This window comes from Erinaceus europaeus, chromosome 9 (assembly GCF_950295315.1).
Source record: "Erinaceus europaeus chromosome 9, mEriEur2.1, whole genome shotgun sequence".
Lineage (NCBI taxonomy): Eukaryota > Metazoa > Chordata > Mammalia > Eulipotyphla > Erinaceidae > Erinaceus > Erinaceus europaeus.
Window position 1 is genome coordinate 20,274,140 of NC_080170.1, and position 25,987 is coordinate 20,300,126.

General features: G+C 44.1%; 1 protein-coding gene across 5 annotated transcripts in view; it reads left to right on the forward strand.

The window, feature by feature from the left end:
- The window catches only part of GK5 (glycerol kinase 5), a 77,007-nt gene that overhangs the window by 26,361 nt on the left and 24,659 nt on the right, over nt 1-25,987 (forward strand). For 3 of the 5 annotated variants that reach the window (XM_060197473.1, XM_007529954.3, XM_060197472.1), the window contains 8 exons: nt 6,368-6,461; nt 11,476-11,607; nt 12,725-12,800; nt 14,152-14,213; nt 14,830-14,903; nt 15,105-15,165; nt 17,808-17,934; nt 22,515-22,619. In XM_060197473.1, coding sequence (XP_060053456.1) covers nt 6,368-6,461; nt 11,476-11,607; nt 12,725-12,800; nt 14,152-14,213; nt 14,830-14,903; nt 15,105-15,165; nt 17,808-17,934; nt 22,515-22,619 — 731 coding nt within the window. The remainder of the gene's footprint in view (nt 1-6,367; nt 6,462-11,475; nt 11,608-12,724; nt 12,801-14,151; nt 14,214-14,829; nt 14,904-15,104; nt 15,166-17,807; nt 17,935-22,514; nt 22,620-25,987) is intronic. The other 2 variants (XM_060197470.1, XM_060197471.1) reach the window with 2 other exon arrangements.

Consider the following 25,987-nt stretch of genomic DNA (forward strand, 5'->3'; position numbering starts at 1 on the left):
TTACTATTTATTCTCTGTTTTTGAGAGGGAGAGAGGGAGAAAGAGAGAACACGAACACAAGAGAAAGAAAGGAACCAAAATACCAGTCCACCATCCATGAGCTCCTGCGGTGCTGTCTATGGCGCTCCCATATGCTGTTGGATCTTGGCGACCCAGGATCTCACACACGGAAGTCATGTGCTCTACCCACTGAACCATCTTACCACCCTTCTTGTTCACTTTGTAAGAGAAACAGAGACATGCTGGAATAATCTATTATTCACCTTAGTCCTCTCCCCAGTTTATTTTCTCCATGTTCATGGTTTGTTTATTCACTCGTTCCTTCCTTCTGCCCTTTCCTTTCTTCTCCTTTTTCTTATTTATTTTGGGTAGAGACAGAGAACTTGAGAGGGAATAGTGACATAGGGAGAGAGACACCTACAGCTCTGCTTCACCATCCATGAAAACCTTCCCCCCTGCAGGCGGGGCCTGGGGGCTTTAACTGGAGTCTTTGCCTGTAGTGATACGTGCAATTCACTGCTTGCACCCCCACCCAGCCCCACCATGATCCACATCTGTTGTCATGGCCACACACACATTATTTTCCTTAATTTTAAAAAGTCTACAGCTTTGAACTTAATTTCTTCCTTTTTTTTTCTTTTTTTTTTTCTTGTTCTTCCCCTACCCCTCTACCCACCCCTGATGGCAGGAAATTCAGTTTTTATTAACTTTGTTAAGTCACAGAGTCCCTTTCACCTTTATGGATTATCCCCCTTCCCCAATATACTCGAATCAGTGATGTATTTTGTTTTCCAAAATAACTCCAAATGCTATATATATATATATATATATCATCTTTCCCATTTGATTTGTTGTAAATTCTTCTTGTAATAAACATCACAGGCTGTTGAGTTTCTTTGGTTTTGTGTCTCTCAGGGAGGCTCGGGCCAGCTCACCCCAGCTCAAGGGTGTGTACCAGTTAGGAATATAAACTGTGAGTCAGGAACCAGGAAACACTTTGTAACTGTTTGAGGGTTTCTAGGAAGTTAGTCACTATGGGTTGCTAAACTGAATATAAAGATGAATAAATGCCAATACTCAAGGCTTATCCATTCTCAGTGCTAGTTTATAAATTCCTATTTCCCCTTAGTACCAAAAAGACTCTGATCACAGTACTTGGGACTTCCGTTAATGTCCTTGATAACTACTTAATTACTTATGACATAAAACATATTAAGCAATGCCAAATGATATATTAGTGAGGTTTAAGGTAGTTCACTCTCAATATTGCCCTTGATTTTTTTTTTTTACTTTCCATTCTTCTTTGTTATGACTAAAGCTAAAACTTGTGGGAAGCCTCACAAGTGGTGAAACAGGTCTGCAGGCATCTATCTTTCTCCCTCCCTATCTTCCTCTCCTCTCTCAATTTCTTTGTCCTATCCAGTAAGAAAAAAAAAGAGGAGGGAATGTCCTCCAGGAACAGTGATATGTGGTGTAGGCACTGAGCCCTAGCAATAACCCTGGAGGCAAAAAAAAATCTGGGTTTATGTTTGAGGTTGTCTTCTTCCTTGTTGTGACTTAGTGAGGCCATTTCATCTTGTCTTCTTATTCTTTTATTTTAATGTGTTGTGTTGTGTGTGTGTGTGTGTGTGTGTGTGTGTGTGTGTGTGTGTGTGTTTACCAGAGCACTGCTCAGCTCTGGCTTACAGTAGTGTTGGGGGTTGAACCTGGGACCTCAGAGCCTCAAGCATAAAAGTCCTGCGTACATCTCCAGCCCTTCTTTTCCTTTTTATCCTTCAGTCTTCACCACAATCTGCTTCATCCTCAACCAGAGCCTTGGAACCCCTCAGACATTTTGTCAAGAGGACCTTTTGGTGTCTGGGATATGTGATTTCTCTCTTTTGTCTCTGTCTCTGTTGACCCACAGCAGTGAAGCACCAGTAATGACAAAAAAGAGTCCAGGTGGTGGCTTGGGAGATAGAGTGTGTACATTAAGACCCTGGATTTGATCCCCAGCACTGGTGGCAATTATCCAAAAGACAAGAGTTACAGGTGTTGATGAGGGTGTGGAGAGAAGGAGATCCTGTACACTGTTTACAGGAGTTTAAACAAGTGGTTCCTAAAAAGAAAAGAAAAGAACATAACACAGGGAGTCGGGCGGTAGCGCAGCGGGTTAAGCGCACGTGGCCCAAAACACAATTGTGGTCTGGCAGAAGGATCCTGGTTTGAGCCTCCAGCTCCCCACTGCAGGGGAGTTGCTTCACAGGCGGTGAAGCAGGTCTGCAGGTGTCTATCTTTCTCTCCCACAATGATGACATAAGTAACAATAATAACTACAACAACAATTAAAAAAAGGGCAACGAAAGGGAATATAAATAAATATTAAAAAAATAATAAACAAAGAAAAGAAATCTAGAACTATCACAGCTGACAGAAGAGCCCGACTAGTGGAATGTGGGACTTGCAAGCCCGAGGTTCCCAGTTTGATCCCCAGAGTGGTTCTCTGCCTGCTACCCTCTGTCCCCTGCTCTCATGTGAAACTCTTTCATGTGTAATAAGTAAATCTTTAGGGGCTGGGAGGTGGCACACCCAGTTAAGTGCACATAATACCCTGTGCAAGGACCTGCAAAAGGATCTGGGTTCGAGCCCCCACTCCCCACTTGTGTGGGGGGGATGCTTCACAAGCAGTGAAGTGGGTCTGCAGGTGTCTTATCTTTCTGCCCCCCCATCTTCCCCTCCCTTCTCAATTTCTCTCCGTCCTATCCAATAAAATGGGAAAAATGGCCACCAGGAGCAGTGGATTTGTAGTGCCAGCACCGAGCCCCAGTAAATAAGTATATATATATAATATATATATATATATATATATTATATATATATATATATATATAATATATATATATATTTAACCTTCAGGTTTATTGCTGGGACTTGGTGCCTGCACTACGAATCCACTGCTCCTGGAGGCCATTTTTCCCATCTTGTTGCCCTTGTTGTTGTTATTACTGTTATTGTCATTGCTGTTAATAAATAAATCTTTAACAGAGCAGAACTTCCAGATGATGTAGGGGTTGCACTGATGAATATCCAGGAAAAAAATGAAAGCCCTGTGGTCAGGGAGGTGGTGCAGTGGATAAAGCATCGGACTCTCAAGCATGAGGGGTCCTGAGTTCAATCCCCGGCAGCACATGTACCAGAGTGATGTCTGATTCTTTCTCTCCTCCTATCTTTCTCACTAATAAATAAATAAAATCTTTTTTTTAAAAAAAATGAAAGCCCAGGGAGCCGGGCAGTAGTGCAGTGGGTTAAGTGCACATGGTGCAAAGCGCAAGGACCGGCATAAGGATCCCGGTTCGAACCCCTGGCTCCCCATCTGCAGGGGAGTCACTTCACAGGTGGTGAAGCAGGTCTGCAGGTGTCTGTCTTTCTCTCCTCCCTCTGTCTTCCCCTCCTCTCTCCATTTCTCTCTGTCCTATCCAACAATGATGACATCAGTAACAACAACAATAAAAAAGGCAACAAAAGGGAATAAATAAATTTTTTTTTAAAAAATGAAAGCCCTGATTTGAAACAGTGCACAAGCAGCCTTCAAGGTGGTACAGCGACTTAGAATAACAGATTGGCAAGCGTGACGTCCCAAGTTCAGTTTCCAGCGTCACATCTACTCGAGTCTTGTTCTCTCTCTTGCTTTCTCTTGTTAATGAACAAACCTGAAACAAGCAGTAACCCCCCCACACACACCATGATCGTTGGAGTATTATTTATGATTACCAGATAGAGAGAAAAGCCTGTCTCCACTAATGGATGAGTGGATAAACAAAAATTGTAGGGGGCCAGGCAGTAGCGCAGCAGGTTAAGCACACATGGTGCAAAGCGCAAGGACCGGCTCAAGGATCCCGGTCCAAGCCCCCGGCAGGTGTCTATCTTTCTCTCCTCCTCTCTGTCTTCCCCTCCTCTCTCGGTTTCTCTCTGTCCTATCCAACAACGACAGCAATAACAACAACAATGATAAACAACAAGGGCAATAAAAATGGAAAAAAACGGCCTCTAGGAGCAGCGGATTCATAGTGCAGGCACCGAGCCCCAACAATAACCCTGGAGACCAAAAATAAAAAGAAAGGAAGAAAAATTGTGATTTTTTTTTCCCCTCGCATTTGATAGAACAGAGAGAAATTGAGAGAGGAGTGGAAGATAGGGAGAGAGAAAGAGTGACACCTGCTTCACCACTTCTAAGATTTCCCCCATTCCCATAGGGAAGGCTTGTGGAGGTGTTGAAGCTGTTTGTACATGGTGACATGTGTGTTCCAGCAGGTGCAGCACCACCCAGCCCCTGAAAAAATGTCAGTATATGCATTTGAATACAACAGATATTATTCAGCTACAAAAATAATGAAATCTTGCCTTGTATAATAACTTGGGTGAACCTTAAGGTTGATATAGGAAGTGAATTAAGACAGAGACAAATGCCATGACTTCATTTATATGGCATCTGAAAAACAAAACACAGCAACTCTGTTTATGGTATTTTGTTATGATAATCCCAAAGAAAGGAATGTGAAGGTCGTCTGATTTTCAACAAGGGATGCTGAGAGAACTGAGTATCCACATGCAAAAGAATGAAGTTGAACCTTATGCTTTTGTATATGAACTCACTGTATGCAAAAACTCACGCAGGAAACGGATTTGAGGCTAAATTTAGAATAAAAAAAATAGTTGATCTGGGTGGTCCGGGAGGTGGCGCAGTGGATAAAGCGCTTGACTCTGAAGCATAAGATCCTGAGTTCAAGCCCCAGCAGCACACGTACCAGAGTGATGTCCGGTTCTTTTTCTCTCTCCTCCTATCTTTCTCATCAATCAATAAATAAAATCTAAAAAAAAAAATAGTTGATCTGGGTAATGTGCAGCTTTGCTATGTGTGCGAACCCAGGTTGAAGCCAAGCCCCCACTACCTTGGAGTAAACTTTGGGGTTATGGTGCCTGCTTCCCTTTTTCCCTCTCTCTCTCTCTGCCTCTGTCTCTGACATAAAAAAAATCATAATAAAAAGAAAATCAGTGAATTGATAGAACCAAAGCTGAGTGGTACTCAGGTCAAAAAGTATATGAGCAGGGCAGTTGGGGGGGGGGGGTTAGATAGCATAATGGTTATGCAAAGAGACTCATGCCTGAGGCTTCAAAAGTCCCAGGCTCAATCCCCTGCATCACCATAAGTCAGAGTTGAGCAGTGCTCTGGTTAAAAGAAAAAAGTGTGTGAGCAAGTCATTAAAGGACTATTTTTTTTTTTTAAATTTTAAAGACTATTTATTCATGAGAAAGATTGGAGGAGAGAGAAAGAACCAGACATCACTCTGGTACATGTACTGCCGGGGATTGAACTCGGGACCTCATGCTTGAGAATCCAATGCTTTATCTACTGCACCACCTCCTGGACCACCTTTTTAAAATTTTTTAAGAGACAGTCAGAAATCTATAGGGAAGAGGGTGATAGGGAGAGTGACAGAGAGACACCTGCAGCACTGCTTCACCACTTGCAAAGTTTTTCCTCCGCAGGTGGGGGCGGGGGCTCAAACCTGGATCCTTGCACATTTTAACATGTACGCTCAACCAGGTGTGCCACTACCTGGCCCCAGGACTTTTCATTAGTTTTGTCTTTGCTGGTGTACACGTGATGTTTCAAATAGATGATCTTTTAAAAAATATTTTATTTATTTATTCATGAGAAAGATAGGAGGAGAAAGAGAAAGAACCAGCTATCACTCTGGTACATGTGCTGCCAAGGATTGAATTTAGGACCTCATGCTTGAGAGTCCAAAGCCTTATCCACTGCGCCACCTCCCGGACCACAATAGATGATATTTTTTTGGATAGAGTAGGATCTAAATTTTGTGTGACATCCTAATTATGATGTACCATGCTCAACTTGTGAAATCAAAAAGAAATTGTGGGAGCCAGGCGGTAGCGCGGTGGGTTAAACGCACGTGGCGCAAAGTACAAGGACCGGCATAAGGATCCGGGTTCGAGCCCCCGGCTCCCCACCTGCAGGGGTGTCGCTTCACAAGCAGTGAAGCAGGTCTGCAGGTATCTATCTTTCTCTTACCCTCTTGTCTTCTCCTCCTCTGTCCATTTCTCTCTGTCCCATCCAACGACATCAATAACAATAATAAGTACAACAATAAAGAACAACAAGGGCAACAAAAGGGGATAAATAAATTTAAAAAATACCAAGTAGCATGAAAAACTAATTAAAAAAAAAAGAAAGAAATTGTTTGGAAAGACTCACTAATTAAAATCACACATTGAAATGACAGTTTGACTTCTGATTTTGTTTTCTCTAGTGGAAGCACAGTGTTTGATTTACTTTCAGCTCAAATACCCTCTCCATCTTTCTTAGGAAAACAGGAAAGCATTTTCACAATTTCATTAGTTGGCAAGACCTCAGAGCTATTGAACTTGTAAAATCTTGGAACAGTTCACTTTTAATGAAGGTAATCTTTTTTTCTTAATCTTCTGTGATTTTGAATATCACTGTGTATTCTGAGAATATCCCTTTTCTAACTGTAGACTTGAATGTTTAATTTGCTGTCTGCTTACATTGTAACTTACCATGCTGTTTATGTATATGTTTTTAGAGATATATATTTTTTTCCATAGGAGGTGTTTCTTCCCCCCATCGGGATAGAGAAATTGAGAGAGGGGAGGAGATAAAGAAAGAGAGAGAGGGGCCAGGTGGTGGTGCACCAGGTTAAGCACATGTAGTGTGACGCACAAGGACTTGAGTCAGGATCCCAGTTTCAGGACCCGGTTCCTCACCTGCAGGGAGGGGGATGCCTCACAAGCTGTGAAGCAGCTCTGCAGGTGTCTTTCTCTCTTCTTCTCTATCTTCCCTTCCCCTCTCAATTTCTCTCTGTCCTATCCAAAAAAACAAAAAAGGCCACAGGAGCAGTGGATTCATAGTGCAGGTACTAAGCCCCAGCGATAACCCTGGCGGCAAAAAGAGAAAGGGGGGGGCGCTAGATAGCATAATGGTAAAGCAAAGAGACTCATGCCTGAGTCTCCAAAGTCCCAATTTCAGTCCCCTACACAACCTTAAGGCAGAGCTGAGCAGTGCTCTGGCCTGAGAGAGAGAGAACTTCAGCACTGCTTCAGTACTTGTGAAGCTTCCTCATTGCAGGTGGGGCCTCTGGGCTTGAACCTAGGCTCCTTGTGTGTGATATCAGATGCGCTCACCTAAGTGCCCCACCATTCCAGTCCCTCCCGTGCTGTTTAATAGGCTAAGCAGAGAGCGCACATGGGCACCTGCTCCACGCTGGTGACATTTAGTAGTTGTCACCCAAAAGCCCACGTGCTAGGTGACGATACCAGTGACACTTCAGGACGTCGAAAGAGGTTCTGAATCTCAGCAATTTGCCATTTTGTGAGAATCCACGTTTCCATTCTTGGGGAAATGTAAAAACACAGAGAGCAGGCATAGAAAAGATAGAAACAAGGAGATGCCCGGCGCTCATCATCTTTTATTATGACAGTAGAGAAGATAAATAACTAGCTGATTGACTGAGCTCTTCACATGATGCCCCAGCACATAGTGAGCCGGTGATGGTGGTGACGGCAACAGTGACAGCAGTGACTGTGACAGCGACAGCTGCAGCAGCAACATCTGTCTTCCGAGAGTCAGGAGGAAGACAGTTCTCCAGCTCCTCAGGGGTGTTCAGACCTGCGGTGTTTGACTTGATAACCCAATCGCATTCCATGAGCTCAGATAGCTTCTTAGCTGGGGTGTCTGAGCCAGCTGGTGCATTGTGGGGCAGGAGGCACACTCTGCATTCTGATAGGCTTCTGGTGACATTCATTAGATACGAAAACAAAAACATCTATGCATCTGTTATAGAATGGGCAGCAAAGCATGCAAGAACCTTTTTTTTTTTGCCTCCAGGGTTATTCTTGGGGCTCAGTGCTTGCACTCCAAATCCACTATTCCGGGCAGCTCCTTTTCATTTTGTTGTTGTTGGATAGGACAGAGAGAAATGGAGAGAGGAGGAGAAGACGAGGGAGGCGAGAAACACCTGCAGACCTGCTTCACTGCTTGTGAAGCGACCCCCCCCTGCAGGGGGCTTGAACCAGCAGGATCCTTGCTCGGGTCCCTGCACTTGGTCTGTGTGCGCTTAACCCAGTGTGCTACCGCCTGGCCCCTGAGAGAAACCCTTTTTACCATAATTACACAAACACTGATTTTTCACTTTTGCTAGTGCACTGTGTGAATTAACCTTTGCTTTATAGTTGTCATTTTGTGACCAGGGCTTTACTGGGGTTTCCACCTGTCCAATTCCACCACTCCCAGCAGATTTATTTTGTTATTTGTTTTAACTTTTCCAGACAAAGGCAAGGAAAGAAAGAAGACACCACCCTACCAACTGAAACATGTATTTTGTTTTTAACTTTTTAAAATACATTTTGTATTTATTTTGAGGACAGGTAGAGACCAGACCACTGCTCAGCTCTGGCTTAAGGTGGTGCTGGAGATTGAAACTGGGACCTCAGAGCCTCAGGTGTGGAAGTCTTTTGCAGAACCATTATTCTGTATGCCCAGCCCACACTTTTTTTTTTTTTTATCAATCTTTGAGACTGAATTTTTGATAGGTGCTATTTACAGGGAAAACACAACAATTAGGGAAGTTGAAAGGGGCAATAAGGAGTTCTTGTGGATCCTGAATTGTACAGCTTTCAATGATACCATTTATATTGTGTAATTGTATCATTTAATATATAATTCTAGGGGTTTGTGAAATATTTATGTATTTATCAGGAAGAGGAGGAGGGAGAGAACCTGAGCATAATTCTGACACATGCAATGCCCAGGGTTGAACTCTGAACATCAGGCTTGAGAGTCCAATACTTTATCCGCATGGGGGGGGGGGGTGTAGATAGCACAATAGTTGTGCAAAGAGACTCACATGCCTGAGGCTTCCAAGTCCTAGGTTCAATCCCCTGCATCACCATAAACCAGAGCAGATCAGTGATCTAGCAAAATAAAATAAATAAAAGCAATACTTTATCCACTGCACCACCTCTGAGGCACTAATTATATATTTATTTGCCTGCAGGGTTATTGCTGGGGCTCAGTGCCTGCAGTATGAATCCACTGCTCCTGGAGGCCATTTTTCCTATTTTGTTGCCCTTGTTATTTTTATTGTTGTCATTGCTATTGTTGCTGGATAGGACAGAGAGAAACCAAGAGAGGAGGGGAAGACAGAGAGTGAGAAAGATAGACACCTGCAGACCTGCTTTACCGCCTGTGAAGCGACCCACCTGCAAGTGGGGAGCCGGGGTCTCGAACTTGGATCCTTATGTCAGTCCTTATGCTTTGTGCCACGTGCACTTAAGTGTTACGCTACCGCCCAGCCCCCTAATGATAATTTTTGATAGGTTAGTTTATTATACACTCCTCTAGGTAGTCAAAGATTTAAAATTTTATCTTTTTTTTTTCCTCCAGGGTTATTGCTGGGGCTCAGTGCCTGCACCATGAATCCACTGCTCCTAGAGGCCATTTTCCCCCCTTTTTTGTTGCCTTTGTTATTGTAGCCTTGTTGTGGTTATTATTGTTGTTGTTGATGTTGTTCGTTGTTGGATAGGACAGAGAGAAATGGAGAGAGGAGGGGAAGACAGAGAGGGGGAGAGAAAGATAGACACTTGTAGACCTGCTTCACCACCTGTGAAGCTGGGGGCTTGAACCGGGATCCTTACACCGGTCCTTGCGCTTTGTGCCACATGTGCTTAACCCACTGCGCTACCGCCCAGCCCCCTAAATTTTATCTTTTTATGGCAGGTTAGTGCTTCATGCCTGTGTAACTGCCCAGCTTCCAATAAACTTTTTTTTTCCCGCTTTCAATCTGAGAGGCAGAAAAAGAGAAGGAGACAGAGAGAGAGGAGAGATGCCACCGCATCTGCCAAGCATGGTGTCCCCCTGAGGTGCTGGGGGCTCAGACCAGCCCTTTCTCAGAGTACAGTACATGCTCTACTGTGGGGAGGTTCATGCTGTAGTGGCTCTCCCTCTCCCCCCTCCCCTCCCCCCTCCTTCTCCTCCTCTCCCTATCATCTTCTCTCTGTCCCCCTCTCCCTATATCCCTATCCCCCTCTCCCTTTCTCTCTATCTCCCTCCCCCTCTCCCCTTCTCTCTATCTCCCTCTCCCTCTCCCCTACTCTTTATCTCCCTCTCCCCCTCTCTCTATTCCCCCTCCCTCTCCCCCTTTCTGTTCCCCTCTCCCTCTTCCTTCTTTCCATCCCCCTTCCTATCCCCCTTTCTATCCCCTTCTCCCTATCTCCCTCTCCCTATTCCCCCCTCTATCCCCCTCTCCCTATCTCCGTCTCTCAGTCCTCCTCTCCCTCTCCCCCTCTCTATGTCCCTCTCTATCTCTCTGTCCCCTCTCCCCCTCTTTCTATCCCCTCTCCCTCTTCTCTTTATCCCCACTCCCTCTCCCTATCCCCCTCTCCCTATCCACCTCTCCCTATCCCCTTCTCCCTATCCCCCCTCTCCCTATGCCCCTCCCTACCTCCCTCTCTGTATATCCCTGTCTCCCTATCCCCCTCTACCTCTCCCTATCCCCCTCTTCCTCTCTCTCTGTTTTTAATTTATTGCCCCCCCTTCTAGCTAAAAAGAGTTGCTCAGAGCAGTAAAGTTCCAACCACAACAGAAATGAAAAAAGCAAATTGATAGCGTCTTTGTCAACATTCCCACCTTGGAATACAAGCTGGCTGGGGGAGGTGGCTCAGCTGGCAGGGCGCTTCAGTCCACACCACATGTGTGGAAACATCCTCTGGCTTCTCTCTCTCTCACACCCTCTTTCTCTCTCTCCCTCCCACCCCTCTTTTTTTTTTTACCAGAGCACTGCTCAGCTCTGGTTTATGGTGGTACCAGGGATTGAATCTGGGACTTTGGAGCTTCAGGCATGAGATTCTCTTCACATAACCATTATGCTACCTACCCTCCGCCCTACTCCCCTTGCCTCTTCTCTGATAACAATTCTTTAAAACAGGAATACGGGAGTCAGGTGGTAGTGCAATGGGTTAAGCACACGTGGCGCAAAGCTCACAGACCAACGTAAGGATCCCGGTTCGAGCCCCTGGCTCCCCACCTGCAGGTGAGTCACTTCACAGGCGGTGAAGCAGGTCTGCAGGTGTCTATCTTTCTCTCCACCTCTGTCTTCCGCAACAAGGGCAACAAAATGGAAAAAACAGCCTCCAGGAGCAGTGGATTCGTGGTGCTGGCACTGAGCCCCAGTGATAACCCTGGAGGCAAAAAAAAAACCAAAAAAAAAAACCAGTAATACACACTGTCCACTTAGGGTGATCCTACTTTACTTGACTTTCCTGAATACTGAGAGCACCAAACATGACAAGTAATTGGAGTGCTGCTGGGTTTGTTGACATGTCTGTGAAGTTCAGTAGAGACCGTAATAAGCATCCCTAAGCATATGCAGTCTCCTAAATCAGCCTTTGTTCTGACAGTTGATACACGGCTCCTGCCGAGTGCTGCACTTCTTCACCCGGAGTAAACGCTTCTCGGCTGCCAGTTTGTTCTCCTTCACACCCCAGCAGGTTTCCCTGAGGCTGGCCTGGGTTCTGCAGAACCTCCCCGAGGTGAGAGAGATTGTGTGGGGGAGCAGAAAACGCAGAGAATAAAGATAGTAGTTTGGTGGGAACATCAAGTATTTGAGGGAAGATGAACTTACTGGGAGGGAGGGAGGGAGGGAAGGCAAAGAATGATTACTCAAATTCTTATTTTTTAACCTTTTTTTTTTCTTTTGGAGTGAGTCAGTTTAAAAAAATATGAACAGGAAAAAAAAAAAAAACCACAACATACCACTCAGTGATAGATGGTGGAGCCAACAGCTGTGTAACTCTATTTAAATAAAGACCTATGACATCATTTGCAGTCAAACAGTTTTTCTACTGCTGCCATTTATGTGCTTATTCCTAAACACCATGCTTCAGTCTGCCTGCATTTTATTAGATTTTATTTATTTATTTTTAATTTCTTACTATCTTTATTTTTTTAATATATTTTTAGATTTATTTATTTCCCTTTTGTTGCCCTTTTTTATTGTTGTAGTTATTATTGTTGGACAGGACAGAGAGAAATGGAGAGAGAAGGGGAAGACAGAGAGGGGGAGAGAAAGAGAGACACCTGCAGACCTGCTTCACTGCCTGTGAAGCGATTCCCCTACACATGGGGAGCTGCGGCTGGAACCGCCGGTTCTATCCCTTTTTGCCATGTGTGCTTAACCCACTGTGCTACTGCATGACTCCCTTTTATGATTTTTATTTATTGGATAGAGACAGCCAGAAATTGAGAGGGAAGAGGGAGAAAAAGAGACACCTGCAGCACTGCTTCACCGTTTGTGAAGCTCCCCACCCCCATGCAGGAGGGGACCAGAGGCTTGAACCCAGGTCCTTGCTGGCCACTGCCTGGCCCTCAGGAGCATACTTCCTACCACTGTGAAGCAGAGGAGGGCTGGGTCTGGCTCTTGTCCCCTCTTGTTGTAAGCTGTTTCTGTTTAGACACGTTCATACGTCTCAACTGAATCATAGGTTTGCTGTCCAAGCAAAGTCTTTCATACCTGATAGCAGTCGCCTAGAACGTTCCCTGCTCCCCTCTGACTATCTGAATAAGGATGGGATTCTTTTGTACTTGGCATTGAATTGAGCACTTTTTTATTCAATTTTGCACTTATTTTTGTGTTGTTGCGTTTTCAAGGTGAGAAAGGCAGTTGAGGAAGGAAATTGCTGTTTTGGAACTATTGATTCTTGGCTGTTACATAAACTCACAAAAGGTAAATATGATCTGTCTGTCTGTCTGTCTCAGGTAACTGAAATCTGACTGGTGGCAAAGATTCACCTAAAGATAATGGAAGTTGGACCTATATGAGAGGTTAGATTGTTAGGGAAACTGAGAAATGTTACACATATACCAACTACTGTATTTTATTGTCTCCTATAAACCAGTAACCCCTCCCACAAAGAAGAAAAATGTAAACAAAAAAATAGATAATGGAAGTTAGTTTTTCCCCTCACTAGACAGACTGTTTCTTGGGTTTCTAGTTATTATAGGTCACGGTAAAGCTAGATCAATTCCGGGCTTGTTGTAACGGACTTCACAAAGTCTTCATGATTCCATCGCTCCCAGTGGATCTGTTTTCTTTTTATTTCCCCAGATGTAGAGTGAGAAGCAGAAAGGGACAGACAGGCAGGGAGAGAAGGAGAAACACCACAGCACTGCTCTACCCACTTAAGAAGCTTCCTCCTTGTGATGTTCCCTTGTGGTAACTGGGGGCTCGAACCCGGGTACTTGTGTATAGTGAAGTGTGTGTTCTACTGGATGTGCTATCTTTGGACCCCTGGAAGATAATTTTTAAAAGGTGGTGACACCTTAAATATAATATCAAAGAGCAGTCTCAACTCTTTAAAGAAGGTTTTTAAATTCTTTATGTTATGGGGGCCGGGTGGTGGCGCCTTTGGTTGAGCACACATATTACAATGAGCAAGATCCTGGGTTCGAGCCCCCAGTCGCCACCTGCATGGGGGAAACTTGGCGAGTGGTGAAGCACGGCTGTAGGTGTCTCTCTGTCTCTCTCCCTCTGTATCACCCCCTTCCCTCTCAATTTCTGACTTATCTATATCAAATAAATAAAGATGATTTAAAAAATTATTTTATTTTCTATTAACGAGAGAGGAGGATGAGTGAGAAGTGGAGATGGAGAGACACCCCCCGTCCCAGAGCATCATCACTTTGATGGTGGGAAGTGGACCTGGTACCTCATGTTTAAGAACCCAGCACTTGACTCACTGCTCTCCTGTCCAGGCTGAGCAGTTTCAAGAGCAGCTAGGACTTGAGTTTAGCGCCACATCTGCCACTGCAAATAAGTGTAATAATAGGCGATTGATCACACTGTAGCTTGACAGTCTTCTTTCATCATTTGAACTGAGGATCATGACATGGTAACATGTACAAAAGTACTTTTGTGCTCTGTTAAAAAGAAAAAAAAAATCTTCAAGATCAAGTGGGAAATCGCTTGGGAAGCTGTGCCCTGGAACTTTACCTCTTTGAGTGAATTTGATGATGGAGTTATGGATTCCCATGAGTTACAGTGCCTCATGAATGTGTTATTGCCCCTGTCCCTCTAGGTGCTGAATTTGCAACCGATTTTTCAAATGCTAGCACAACTGGACTTTTTGACCCTTATGAGGTAAAGTTTCATCCTCCATTCTTTTTGTTTTTTCCTCCAGGGTTATCTCTGGGTTCCTGTACTACAGATCCACTGGTCCTGGTGGCCACCTTTTTTCATTGATTTTGCTGCTATTATTATTGCTGTTGTTGCTGCTCCTGTTGTTGGATAGGACAGAGAGACATGGAGAGAGGAGGGGAAGACAGAGGGGGAGAGAAAGATAGACACCTGCAGACCTGCTTCACTGCTTGTGAAGTGACTCCCCTGCAGGTGGGGAACCGGGGGCTCGAACTGGGATCCTTCCGCTGGTCCTTGTGCTTTGTGCCACGTGCGCTACCGCCCAACTCCCCTTACGCACCTTTCTAAGTCGTCACAATTCATTTACGAGGGTGGGACCCCCAGTTAAGCGCACACATTACAGTGAGTAAGGACCCGGGTTCCAACCCATGGTCCCCACCTGCAGGGGGAAAGCTTCACAAGTGGTGAAACAGGGCTGCAGGTGTCTCTCTGTCTCTTTCCCTCTATATCATCCCCATCCCTCTCAATTTCTCTCTGTCTCTATCCAATAATAAATAAATATTAAAAACAACAACAACAATATAGAGCGTGGTTTCTGATGATGTGTTTTTCTATTCAGATGTGTTGGAGTGGGTTTATTACATCTCTGCTGTCCATCCCGCTGTCTCTCCTGCCTCCTGTGAAGGACACGAGGTAATCATCACACCAGACAGAGAGCCAGCACAATCACCTCTGAGTTCAGGCATAGAAAACCAGCAAAACTGTCCCCAAACTCCAGCTGGGGAAACACATGTTCTTGCCTGTTGGAGGTGCTTGGCTCTTCATTACACAGTTTGCTGAGTTTTAGAACGACTCTTTCATGGGTTCTAACGTTTTCACTGCTTTCCTGTGAAGCCACCATTTTGGATCTGTGGATGAAGAGTTACTCGGCGTGCCAGTACCAATCGTGGCCTTGGTGAGTCAAAAGTATGACCGTTTTGCTGGTAGTGAAATTAATTTGAGACACTAAGGCAGGGGAGATAGCATAGTAGTACTGCAAACAGACTCTCATGCCTGAGGCTCCAAAACTCCAGGTTCAATCCCCTGTACCACCACAAACCAGAGAGCTGAGCAGTGCTCTAGAAGGAAAGAAAAAAAAAATTAAGAGACACTAAAAGGCCCTTACAAAATAAAGTGGAAGTATTGTTTTCCTTCGTTCCTCCCTTCCTTCCTTCCTTCCTTTTTTTAAAAAATATTTATTTATTTATTCCCTTTTGTTGCCCTTGTCGTTTATCATTGTTGTTGGATAGGACAGGGAGAAATGGAGAGGGGGGGGGAAGACAGAGAGGGGGAGAGAAAGATAGACACCTGCAGATCTGCTTCATCGCTTGTGAAGCGACTGCCCTGCAGGTGGAGAGCCGGGGGCTCGAACCGGGATTCTTACGTTGGTCCTTGCACCTGCGTCACCTGCGCTTAACCTGCAGTGCTACCACCTGACTCCCTTGTTTTTCTTTTATGTTAGAGGGCCACAGGCCTAGTCTTCTGTCATGGAAACACCTGTAGGCTTTCCTAACATTTCTGTGTTGCTTTTCTTAAAACTGCTAAGGTTTTTATTATTTTTTTGCATTATCTTTATTTATTTATGGGATAGAGACAGCCAGAAATCGAGAGGGAAGGGAGTGATAGAAAGGGAGAGAGACAGAGAGACACCTGCAGCTCTGCTTCACCACTTGCAAACCTTTCCCCCTTTAGGTGGGAACTGGGGCTTAAACCCAGGTCTTTGAGCACTGTAACATGTGCACTCAACTAGGTGTGTTATCACCTGGCCTCTGCTAAGGTGTTTTATTATTATTATTTTATTTATTTATTTTGTTTTAAAGCTAGAAGATAAGAGACTGAGATAGGGATGGTGGGGGAGAGGTAGAGTAGTAAAAACAGATTCTAAGATTTTATTTTTTCCCCCTTTTGTTTCCCTTGTTGTTTTATCATTGTTGTGGTTATTATTGTTGTTGTTGTTACCGTCCTTAGAACAGAGAGAAATGGAGAGAGGAGGGGAAACAGGGAGGGGGAGAGAAAGACAGACACCTGCAGACCTGCTTCACCTCATGTGAAGCGACTCCCCCTGCAAGTGGGGAGCCGGAGGCTCCAACCAGGATCCTTACGCTGATCCTTGCGCTTTGTGCCACGTGCACTTAACCCGCTGCGCTACCGTCCAGCTCCCAGGTGTTTGTTTGTTTGTTTTCTAGGTTTTGTTTTCATTGTTTTCTAGGTCGTGTTTGCTCTATCTCTACTCTTATTTTGTGTTTGCTTGTCTCTTAGAGACAGAGACAGAGAATGCCCAGAGGCAAAAAGAAAGTGGGAAAACCGCAACGCCGAAGAAGCTTCCTTTCATGTAGTGGGGGCCCAACTCGAACCATGCTTACGCACACAGAAGCAGCACACTGCCCAAGTGAGCTAGTTCTCCAGCCCTGGTTTATCTCTACTCTTGAGACCAAACACAAAAAGATGGCCCAGCAATCAGCACAGTAGCTCACTCGGGTAGTGCGCTGCTTTGCCATGTGCATGACCCAGGTTCAAACTCAGCTGCCACCACCGCAGTGAAGGAAGTTTGTTTTATTTGATAATAGGACAGAGAGACATTGAGGGGGGGGAGGGGAGACAGAGAGAGACACCTGCAGACCTGCTTCACCACTCATGAAGTGTCTCCCCTGAAGGTGGGGAGTCTCAAGGGGTGGGGGGAGGCTCGAACCTGGGTCCTTGTGTATGGTAATATGTGTACTTAATCAGGTGTGCCACCGCTGGCCCCCTGTCACTTTTTTAAATCTTTTTTTTACCAGAGCACTTGCTCAGCTCTGGCTTATGGTGGTGCAGGGGATTGAACCTGGGATGTTTTCATTGTGGTAGCGGCCAGGATGAAGCATGACTCACTCACATAGCAAGCAGTACACCATCAAAGTGAGCTACTCCGCTGGCCTGTTTTCTTTCTTTTTCTTTTTATTTCTTCATTGGGGAATTAATGTTTTACATTCAACAGTAAATACAGTAGTTTGTACATGCATAACATTCCCCAGTTTCCCATATAACAATACAACCCCTACTAGGTCCACTGTCATCCTTCTTGAACCTGTATTCTCCCCACCCAACCACCCCTACCCCAGAGTCTTTTACTTTGGTGCGATCGCTGGCCTGTTTTCTAAAATTTCTAATCATTGTTTATTTTTGTTTGTTTCTTTAATTTTTTAAATTTATGATGAATACAGAGAGAAATCGATATGGAAAGGGCAGATAGAGACAGATAGCTACACCTGCAGCACTGTAATGTGTACAGTCAACAAGGTGTACCACCACCCAGCCCCTCTCATCAATATTTCTAATATTAGTGCCATGATACTTAAAAGGAGATTTCCCATTAGACCTTCCTGAGACACAATTCATTCACACGTGTGAGTCCTACAACTGTTACTCATCCCCCCCCCCCCCCCCGGGATTGCTTTTAAGGAACTAAGAAGACAAGCAAAGGCAGTCGCAACATGAGGAAATAATAAGTGAGGAAGTGGGGGATAGTGAGACTGGTCTCTCTGAGGGCCCAGAGATCTGACATTTGGGTATTTCGGGCAGGTGGGTGACCAGCAGTCCGCCATGTTTGGAGAGTGTTGCTTCCAGATGGGAGATGTGAAATTAACCATGGGAACAGGGACATTCCTGGACATTAATACGGGAAGTAATCCTCAGCAGAGTGTGAAAGGTAAAGATTTAAAAATTGTCCTGTGATTAGTAAACTATCCCTTTCATAGTTACCTTCTGTGACACCAGGTTCTTATTTTATCTTTTTATTTACTTATTTATTTGTTTACTTATTGGAGAATGAATGCTATATATTCTCCAGTAAATACAATAGTTTGTGAATACAATAGTTTGTACATGCATATTTCCCAGTTTTCCATATAACAATACAACCCCCACTAGGTCCTCTGTTATCCTTTATGGACATGTACTCCACCCCCCCACCTACCCCAGGGGGTTTTACTTTGGTGCAATACACCAATTCCAGTCTCTGTTCTCTACCGGGAGTTGGGCAGTAGTGTAGCGGGTTAAGCGCACATGGCGCAAAGCACAAGGACCGGCATAAGGATCCCGGTTTGAGCCCCCACTCCCCACCTGCAGGGGAGTCGCTTCACAGGTGGTGAAGCAGGTCTGCAGGTGTCTGTCTTTCTCTCCCCTTCTGTGTCTTCCCCTCCTCTCTCCATTTTTCTCTGTCCAATCCAACAAGGACGACATCAATAACTATAACAATAATAACTACAACAAGGGCAACAAAAGGAAATAAATAAGTATTTTAAAAGTTATTCTTTACCTTATTTTTCTTTTTTTTTTGTTTTTTCAAAGTATTTATTTATTTATTTATTTCCTTTTGTTGCCCTTGTAGTTATTGTTGTAATTTTTTAAGTTTATTTTTTTTTAATGTTTGATGATTTTTTGATTTATTTTATTTTTATTTTTTACCAGAGCACTGATCAGCTCTGGTTTATGGTAGTGCAGGGGATTGAACCTGGGACTTCGAAGCCTCAGGCATGACAGTCTGTTTGCATAACCATCATGCTATCTACCCCTGCCCTGTAGTTATTGTTGTTATTGATGTTGTTCGTTGTTGGATAGGACAAAGAAATGGAGAGAGGAGGAGGAGAATACAGAGAGGGGAGAGAAAGATAGACACCTGCACACCTGCACACCTGCTTCACCACCTGTGAAGCATCTCCCCAGCCGGGGACTCAAATTGGGATCTTTCCACTGGTCCTTGGACTTTGTGCCACGTGCACTTAACCTGCTGCACTACCCTCCCAACTCCCACCTTATTTTTCTTTACCCATAAAGACTGTTAATGTCCCCTTTAAAAATAGATGTTATTGGGGCCGGTTGGTGGCACACCTGGTTGAGCACACATGTTACAATACACAAGGACCCTGGTTCAAGCTCCCAGTCCCCATCTGCAGGGGGAAAACTTCACAAGTGGTGAAGCAGTGTTCTAGGTATCTCTCTGTTTCTCTCCCTCTCTATCACCCCATTCTCTCTCAATTTCTGGCTGTCTCTATCCAGTAAATAAGTAAAAATAATTTAAAAATTTTTTTTAAAATACTTATTCTCTTTTGTTGCCCTTGTTTTATTGTTGTAGTTATTATTGTTGTTATTGATGTCATTGTTGTTGGTTAGAACAGAGAGAAATCAAGAGAGGAAGGGAAGACAGAGAGGGGGAGAGAAAGATAGACACCTGCAGACCTGCTTCACCACATGTGAATTGACTCCCCTGCAGGTGGGGAGCTGGGGGCTCAAACCAGGATTCTTATGCTGGTCCTTGCGCTTTGTGCCACGTGCACTTAGCCCGCTGCGCTACTGCCCGACTCCCTGTAAAAATAATTTTTTAAAAAATAGATGTTATTTAGAAAAATTCAGAAGGATTTTTTTTTTTTGCCAACTTTACAAATATTGGGTTTTTGGGAGTTGGGCAGTAGCACAGTGGGTTAAGTGCACATAACGCAAAGCACAAGGACTGGAGTAAGGATCACTATTCAAGCCTCAGGCTCCCCACCTGCAGGGGTGGTCGCTTCATAAGTAGTGAAGCAGGTCTGCAGGTGTCTATCTTTCTCTCCCCCTCTGTCTTCCCCTCCTCTATTTATCTCTGTCCTATCATACAACAAAACATCAATAATAACTACAACAATAAAAAGGGAATAAATAAATATTAAAAAAACAAATATTGGATTATTGGAAAAGTCATGACATATTTTTATATGCAAAAATGGGTCACAACTTTTCCAACAATCCAATACTTAAATTTCATTCATTTTCTGTTTGTTTACAGCATCTTTCTAAGGGCCAGATGATAGTTTATCTCACAGGGTGCACAGCTCACAATGTGAAAAGCCATGTGTTTGAACCCGAGAGCTCCTTGGCATGGGGAAATAAACTCTACACATGATGGAGCAGTGCCGTGGACGGACACTCACTCTCTCCTTCTGTCCCTCTCCCCCTCTCATCCTCTCACCCTGTGTCTCTAAGGTAAAAAGAAGGGGGGAAAATCAGCTGAGGATAGAATCACTCATGCTATGCCCTAGCACTGCAAAGCTGACATAAAAAACCATCTTCCTAGATATCTTAACTGTCTGCCCCCCCCCCCAGTTTATGTGTTAGAAATTTGTCTTTTTGTGACTTTTTTTGTTTGAAGGGGATGGGAGTTCATTGGCAAGTCATACATATTTAGATTTTTTTTTCCTGAGGCTTGGTGCCTGCACCACAAATCCTCTGCTCCTGGAGGCCATTTTTCCCACTTTTATTGCCCTTGTTGTTGTTTTCATTATTGTTGTTATAGCTGTTGTTGTTATTGTTGGATAGGACAGAGAGAAATCAAGAGAGGAGAGGAAGACAGAGAGGGGGAAGAGAAAGATAGACACCTGCAGACCTGCTTCACCACCTGTGGAGCGACTCCCCTGCAGGTGGGGAGCCGGGGTTCGAACCGGGGTCCTTGAGCTAGCTGATCTTAAACTTTGCACCACATGCTATTAACCTGCTGTACTACTGCCCGGCCCCCCATATTTAGAATTTTAATTATGTGCTGTTAAGAATTTGTTCTCCCTAATGAAGGGAGTTCTGAACTTACCAAGAAATCATGGAAAATGAAAGGTAGAGAATATAGCTCGATGCATCTGGCTGTTTCTATCAAAGAGCTCTGTTTTGAAGCGACCATAAATGTTATAGCATAGGGAGTCAGGCGGTAGCGCAGCAGGTTAAGCGTACATGGCGTAAAGTGCAAGGACCAGCCTAAGGATCCCGGTTCAAGCCCCCGGCTCCCCACCTGCAGGGGAGTTGCTTCACAGGTGGTGAAGCAGGTCTGCAGGTGTCTTTCTCTCCCCCTCTCTGTCTTCTCCTCCTCTTTCCATTTCTCTCTATCCTATCCAACAACGAGGACATGAATAACAACAACAGTAATAACTATAACAATAAAACAACAAGGGCAACAAAAGGGAATAAATAAATAATATTAAAAAAATTTTTAAATGTTATAGCATAGTTACTTTTCTAGGAAATCTGCCTCAGAACAGCCTCTGATTTCTTAGTTAAAAAGACAGTTTCTGTAGGCCGGGCAGTAGCACTTCGGGCTAAGCACACATGGTGTGAAGTGCAAGGATCACCAGCATAAGGATCCCAGTTTGAGCCCTCGGCTCCCCACCTGCATAGGGGTTGCTTCACAAGCAGTGAAGCAGGTCTGCAGGTGTCTATCTTCCTCTCCCCTTCTCTGCCTCCCCCCCCCTTGATTTCTCTCTGTCCTGTCCAACAACAACAACAGCAATAACAATAACAACAAAAACAACAAGGGCAACAAAATGGGAAAAATGGGCTCCAGGAGCAGTGGATTTGTAGTATAGGCACTGAGCCCCAGCGACAACCCTGGAGGCAGGAAAACAAAGTAATAATAGTTACTGTGCTTCCAGAAACATTGTTAGGCCTATAGTTACCACCAGCTGATATCTTTTGTCATGTAAAAGGTGAGGCCAACTTATTTTCTTTAAATATTTTTAAGTTATTTATTTATTTATTCCCTTTTGTTGTCCTTATTGTTTTAGTTATTATTGCTATTGTTATTGTTGTTGCCATTGTTGGATAGGACAGAGAGAAATGGAGAGAGGAGGGGAAGACAGAGAGCGGGAGAGAAAGACAGACACCTGCAGACCTGCTTCACTGCTTGTGAATCGACTCCCCTGCAGGTGGGGAGCCGGGGGCTCAAACCGGGATCCTTACTCCAGTCCTTGTGCTTCATGCCATGTATGCTTAACCCTCTACGCTACCGCCTGATCCCCTGCAACTTACTTTTATATGTTAGTGCAGTTTATGCTCACAGGAACTCTCTGAGATAGATACTTTTACTGTCTAGAAAACAAGCTAGTGGTCCGGGAAGTGGCACAGTGATAAAGCTTTGGACTCTCAAGCATGAGGTCCTGATTTCGGTCCCCGGCAGCACATGTGCCAGAGTGATGTCTGGTTCTTTCTCTCTCCTCCTATCTTTATCATTAATAAATAAATAAAATTTAAAAAATATTTATTAAAAAAAAGAAAAGAAAACAAGCTAAAAGGCTAGAAACTTCTAAGACTACCACTAGTGAGTAAATGAATGAGGATTGTGACTGAACTTTGGCAGTCTAATTTCAGAGCCGTGTTATTGATTGATTGATTGATTTTTTTCAGATGATGACATTTTTCCTTATGTAGCATTATCTTATGCAGTGAGTGAGATCTATTGGCTACATGATGTCAACCAATGATTTCGTTCCTAAGGCTTTTATCCATTGATTGGATGGAAGATTGGACAAGAAGTCGTGTGCCTGGCTGAGAGCAATGCAGGAGACACTGGCAACGCCATAAAATGGGCTCAGCAGTTAGGTAAGTTGCCTTTGGACAGACGCCACATGCCAATCTTAAAAAGAATTCAAAAATGCCACCAGTTGTAGGTCTGCAGGGGGACAGATAAGCTGTTGAAATAAAAATATATAGGGTGTTATTTTAACTTTTTTAAATTTTATTTATTTATTCCCTTTTGTTGCCCTTGTTGTTTTATTGTTGTAGTTATTATTGTTGTCGTCGTTGTTGGACAGGACAGAGAGAAATGGAGAGAGGAGGGGAAGACAGAGAGGAGGAGAGAAAGATAGACACCTGCAGACCTGCTTCACCGCCTGTGAAGCGACTCCCCTGCAGGTGGGGAGCCGGGGTTCGAACCGGGATCCTTATGCCGGTCCTTGTGCTTTGCGCCACCTGCGCTTAACCCGCTGCGCTACAGCCCGACTCCCAGGGTGTTATTTTTATGATATTGTAATGGTAGAAGTCTGGATATTAAGGTCAGATATCATAAGGAAAACAAATTAAGAAGGACTGGGTGGTGACACACCTACTTAAGTGCACACATTACAGTGCACAAGGACTTGAGTTCAAGCCTCCGGTCCCCACCTGCAAGGGTCGAGCGTTATGAGTGGTGAAGATGGACTGCAGGTGTCTATCTGTCTCTCTTCCCTTTCCTTTCAATTTCTTTCTCTCCTAACAAATAAAATAAAGTTAAAGAAAACAAATTAAGTATAGAAAGTATTGCATGATAGTTAGAAAGCTGTCACCAACTCCATTTTTTTAAATTTTATTTATAAAAAGGAAACATTGACAAAACCATAGGATAAGAGGGCTACAACTACACACATTTCCCACCTCGAGGACTCAATATCCCACCCCCTCCCCTCCGCTGATAGCTTTCCTGTTCTTTAACCCTATGAGAATATAGACCCAAGGTCATTGTGGGATGCAGAGTTTTTAAGGGTTTTCTGATTGATTGATGTGAGGGGGAAGGAATCATAGCATCACTCTAGCACATGTGATGCTGAGGCCTGAACTCTGGACCTCATGCTTGAGGGTCCAACATTTCATCCATTTTCTATTAACCCTGGGCTGCATATCACCAGCCAAATTAAAAGACAAATTGGTAAGTGAAATTTATAACATATCAGGCCTATAGTTACCAACAAATGATATCTCTTGTCATGCAACAGGCCAGGCAACGTTATTTTTATATGTTAGTGAAAGAAAATGGAACCTTGGGAGAACTGGTGTAGCTTACAGTGGAGGGATTGGGGATACAGAGCTATGGTGGTAGGAAGGGCATGGGGTTGCACCCATTATCTTGTAATTTTGTAAACCAATATGAAATCACTAATAAAAAGGGGAGTCGGGTGGTAGCACAGCGGGTTAAGCGCAGGTGGTGCAAAGCAGAAGGACTGGCGTAAGGATCCCGGTTCAAGCCCCTGGCTCCCCAGCTGCAGGGGAGTCACTTCACAAGCGGTGAAGCAGGTCTGCAGGTGTCTCTCTTTCTCTCCCCCTCTCTGTCTTCCCCTCCTTTCTCCATTTCTCTCTGTCCTATTGAACAACAGGGACATCAATAACAACAACAATAATAAATACAACAATAAAACAAGGACAACAAAAGGGAATAAATAGTAAAAATCACTAATAAAAATAAAAGAGGCAGAGGAACAAAGAGACACTTGCAGCCCTGTTTCACCACTTGCAAAGTTTTACCACTTGCAAAGCTTCCCCCTGAAGGTAGGGGCTGGGGGTTTGGACTCTGGTCCCTGCACATTGTAACATGTGAGCTGAGCCAGGTGTGCCAACACTTGGTGGCGCCTGCCCCCCCTCCCATATTTTTTCTACAGTGGGGCATTCCTTGTCTCTGCTCTCCTGCTAACACAAGTCACAAGACCTTTTGTTTCCACAGAAACATCACTCTTTTTTAATTATTAATGTTTATTTATTTATTTTTGTTGCCCTTGTTTTATTGTTGTAGTTATTGTTGTTGTTATTATTGATGTTGTCGTTTGATAGGACAGAGAGAAATGGAGAGAGGAGAAGAAGACAGAGGGGGGGAGAAAGACAGACACCTACAGACCTGCTTCACCACTTGTGAAGTGACTCCCTTGCAGGTGGGGAGCCGGGGACTCAAAACAGTATCTTTAGGCTGGTCCTTGCACTTAACCTGCTGTGCTACTGCCGATTCCCAGCATCATCACTCTTAATTGCAAATGTCACCTCTGCCTACTCCAGGCAATCCCCTTAAGAAATCCAGGACTCATTTAAAATGAACTCTTGTTTATGAGAATCAAAGAACAACAGTTCTTTCTCTCTGGGGATCTTCTCCAAGAGAGACACAGCCTCCCTCATTAGAGATGAGGTGAATATTTTCTTTCTTTCTTTCTTTCTTTTTTTTTTTAAGTGAAAGATTTCTTTAAAAATATTTATTTTATTTATTCCCTTTTGTTGCCCTTGATGTTTCATTGTTGTTATTATTCTTGTTACTGATGTCGTTGTTGGATAGGACAGAAAGAAATGGAGAGAGGAGGGGAAGACAGAGAGGGGGAGAGAAAGACAGATGCCTGCAGACCTGCTTCACCGCTTGTGAAGTGACTTCCCTGCAGGTGGGGAGCCAGGAGCTCAAACCAGGATCCTTATGCCGGTCCTTGCGCTTTGCGCCACGTGCGCTTAACCTGCTAGGCTACCGTAGCCCAACACCCGAGGTCAATATTTTCTTTCACACACAGATTCTAGTGAGGGTGGCTCGTTGGCTGTTTTGTAATGGGCAGGTGTGAGTCATTCTGCCTCCCTTTTCCTTCCTGCTGGGGAGATGCACGATAAGAGGTCACTGCCAGAGCGGATGCAGGGTCCATGGAGGCCTCTGCCAGTCTGTGACTGGTGAAAAGTCCCAAGTCGGATGGAAACTCACCCCTCATATGACAGAGAGCTGCTCTGGGGTCTCTGCTCTCTTTCGTTCTTTCTCATATTAAGTTAAACAGACATTTAAAAAATTTTTTGATTTTCCTTTATTGGGGGATTAATGTTTTACATTCAACAGTAAATACAATAATTCGTACACACATCACATTTCTCAGTTTTCCACATAACAATACAGCTCCCACTAGGTCCTCTGTCATCCTTTTCCAGGACCTGAACCCTCCCCACCCCACCCACCCCAGAGTCGTTTACTTTGGTGAAATACATCAACTCCAGTCCAGATTCAGCTTAGTGTTTTCTCTTCTGGTCTTGTTTTTCAACTTCTGCCTGTGAGTGAGATCATCCCATATTCATCCTTCTGTTTCTGACTTATTTCACTTAACATGATTTCTTCAAGCTCCAATCCAAGATGGGCTGAAAACAGAGAAATCACCATTTTTAATAGCTGAGTAGTATTCCATTGTGTATATATACCACAACTTGCTCAG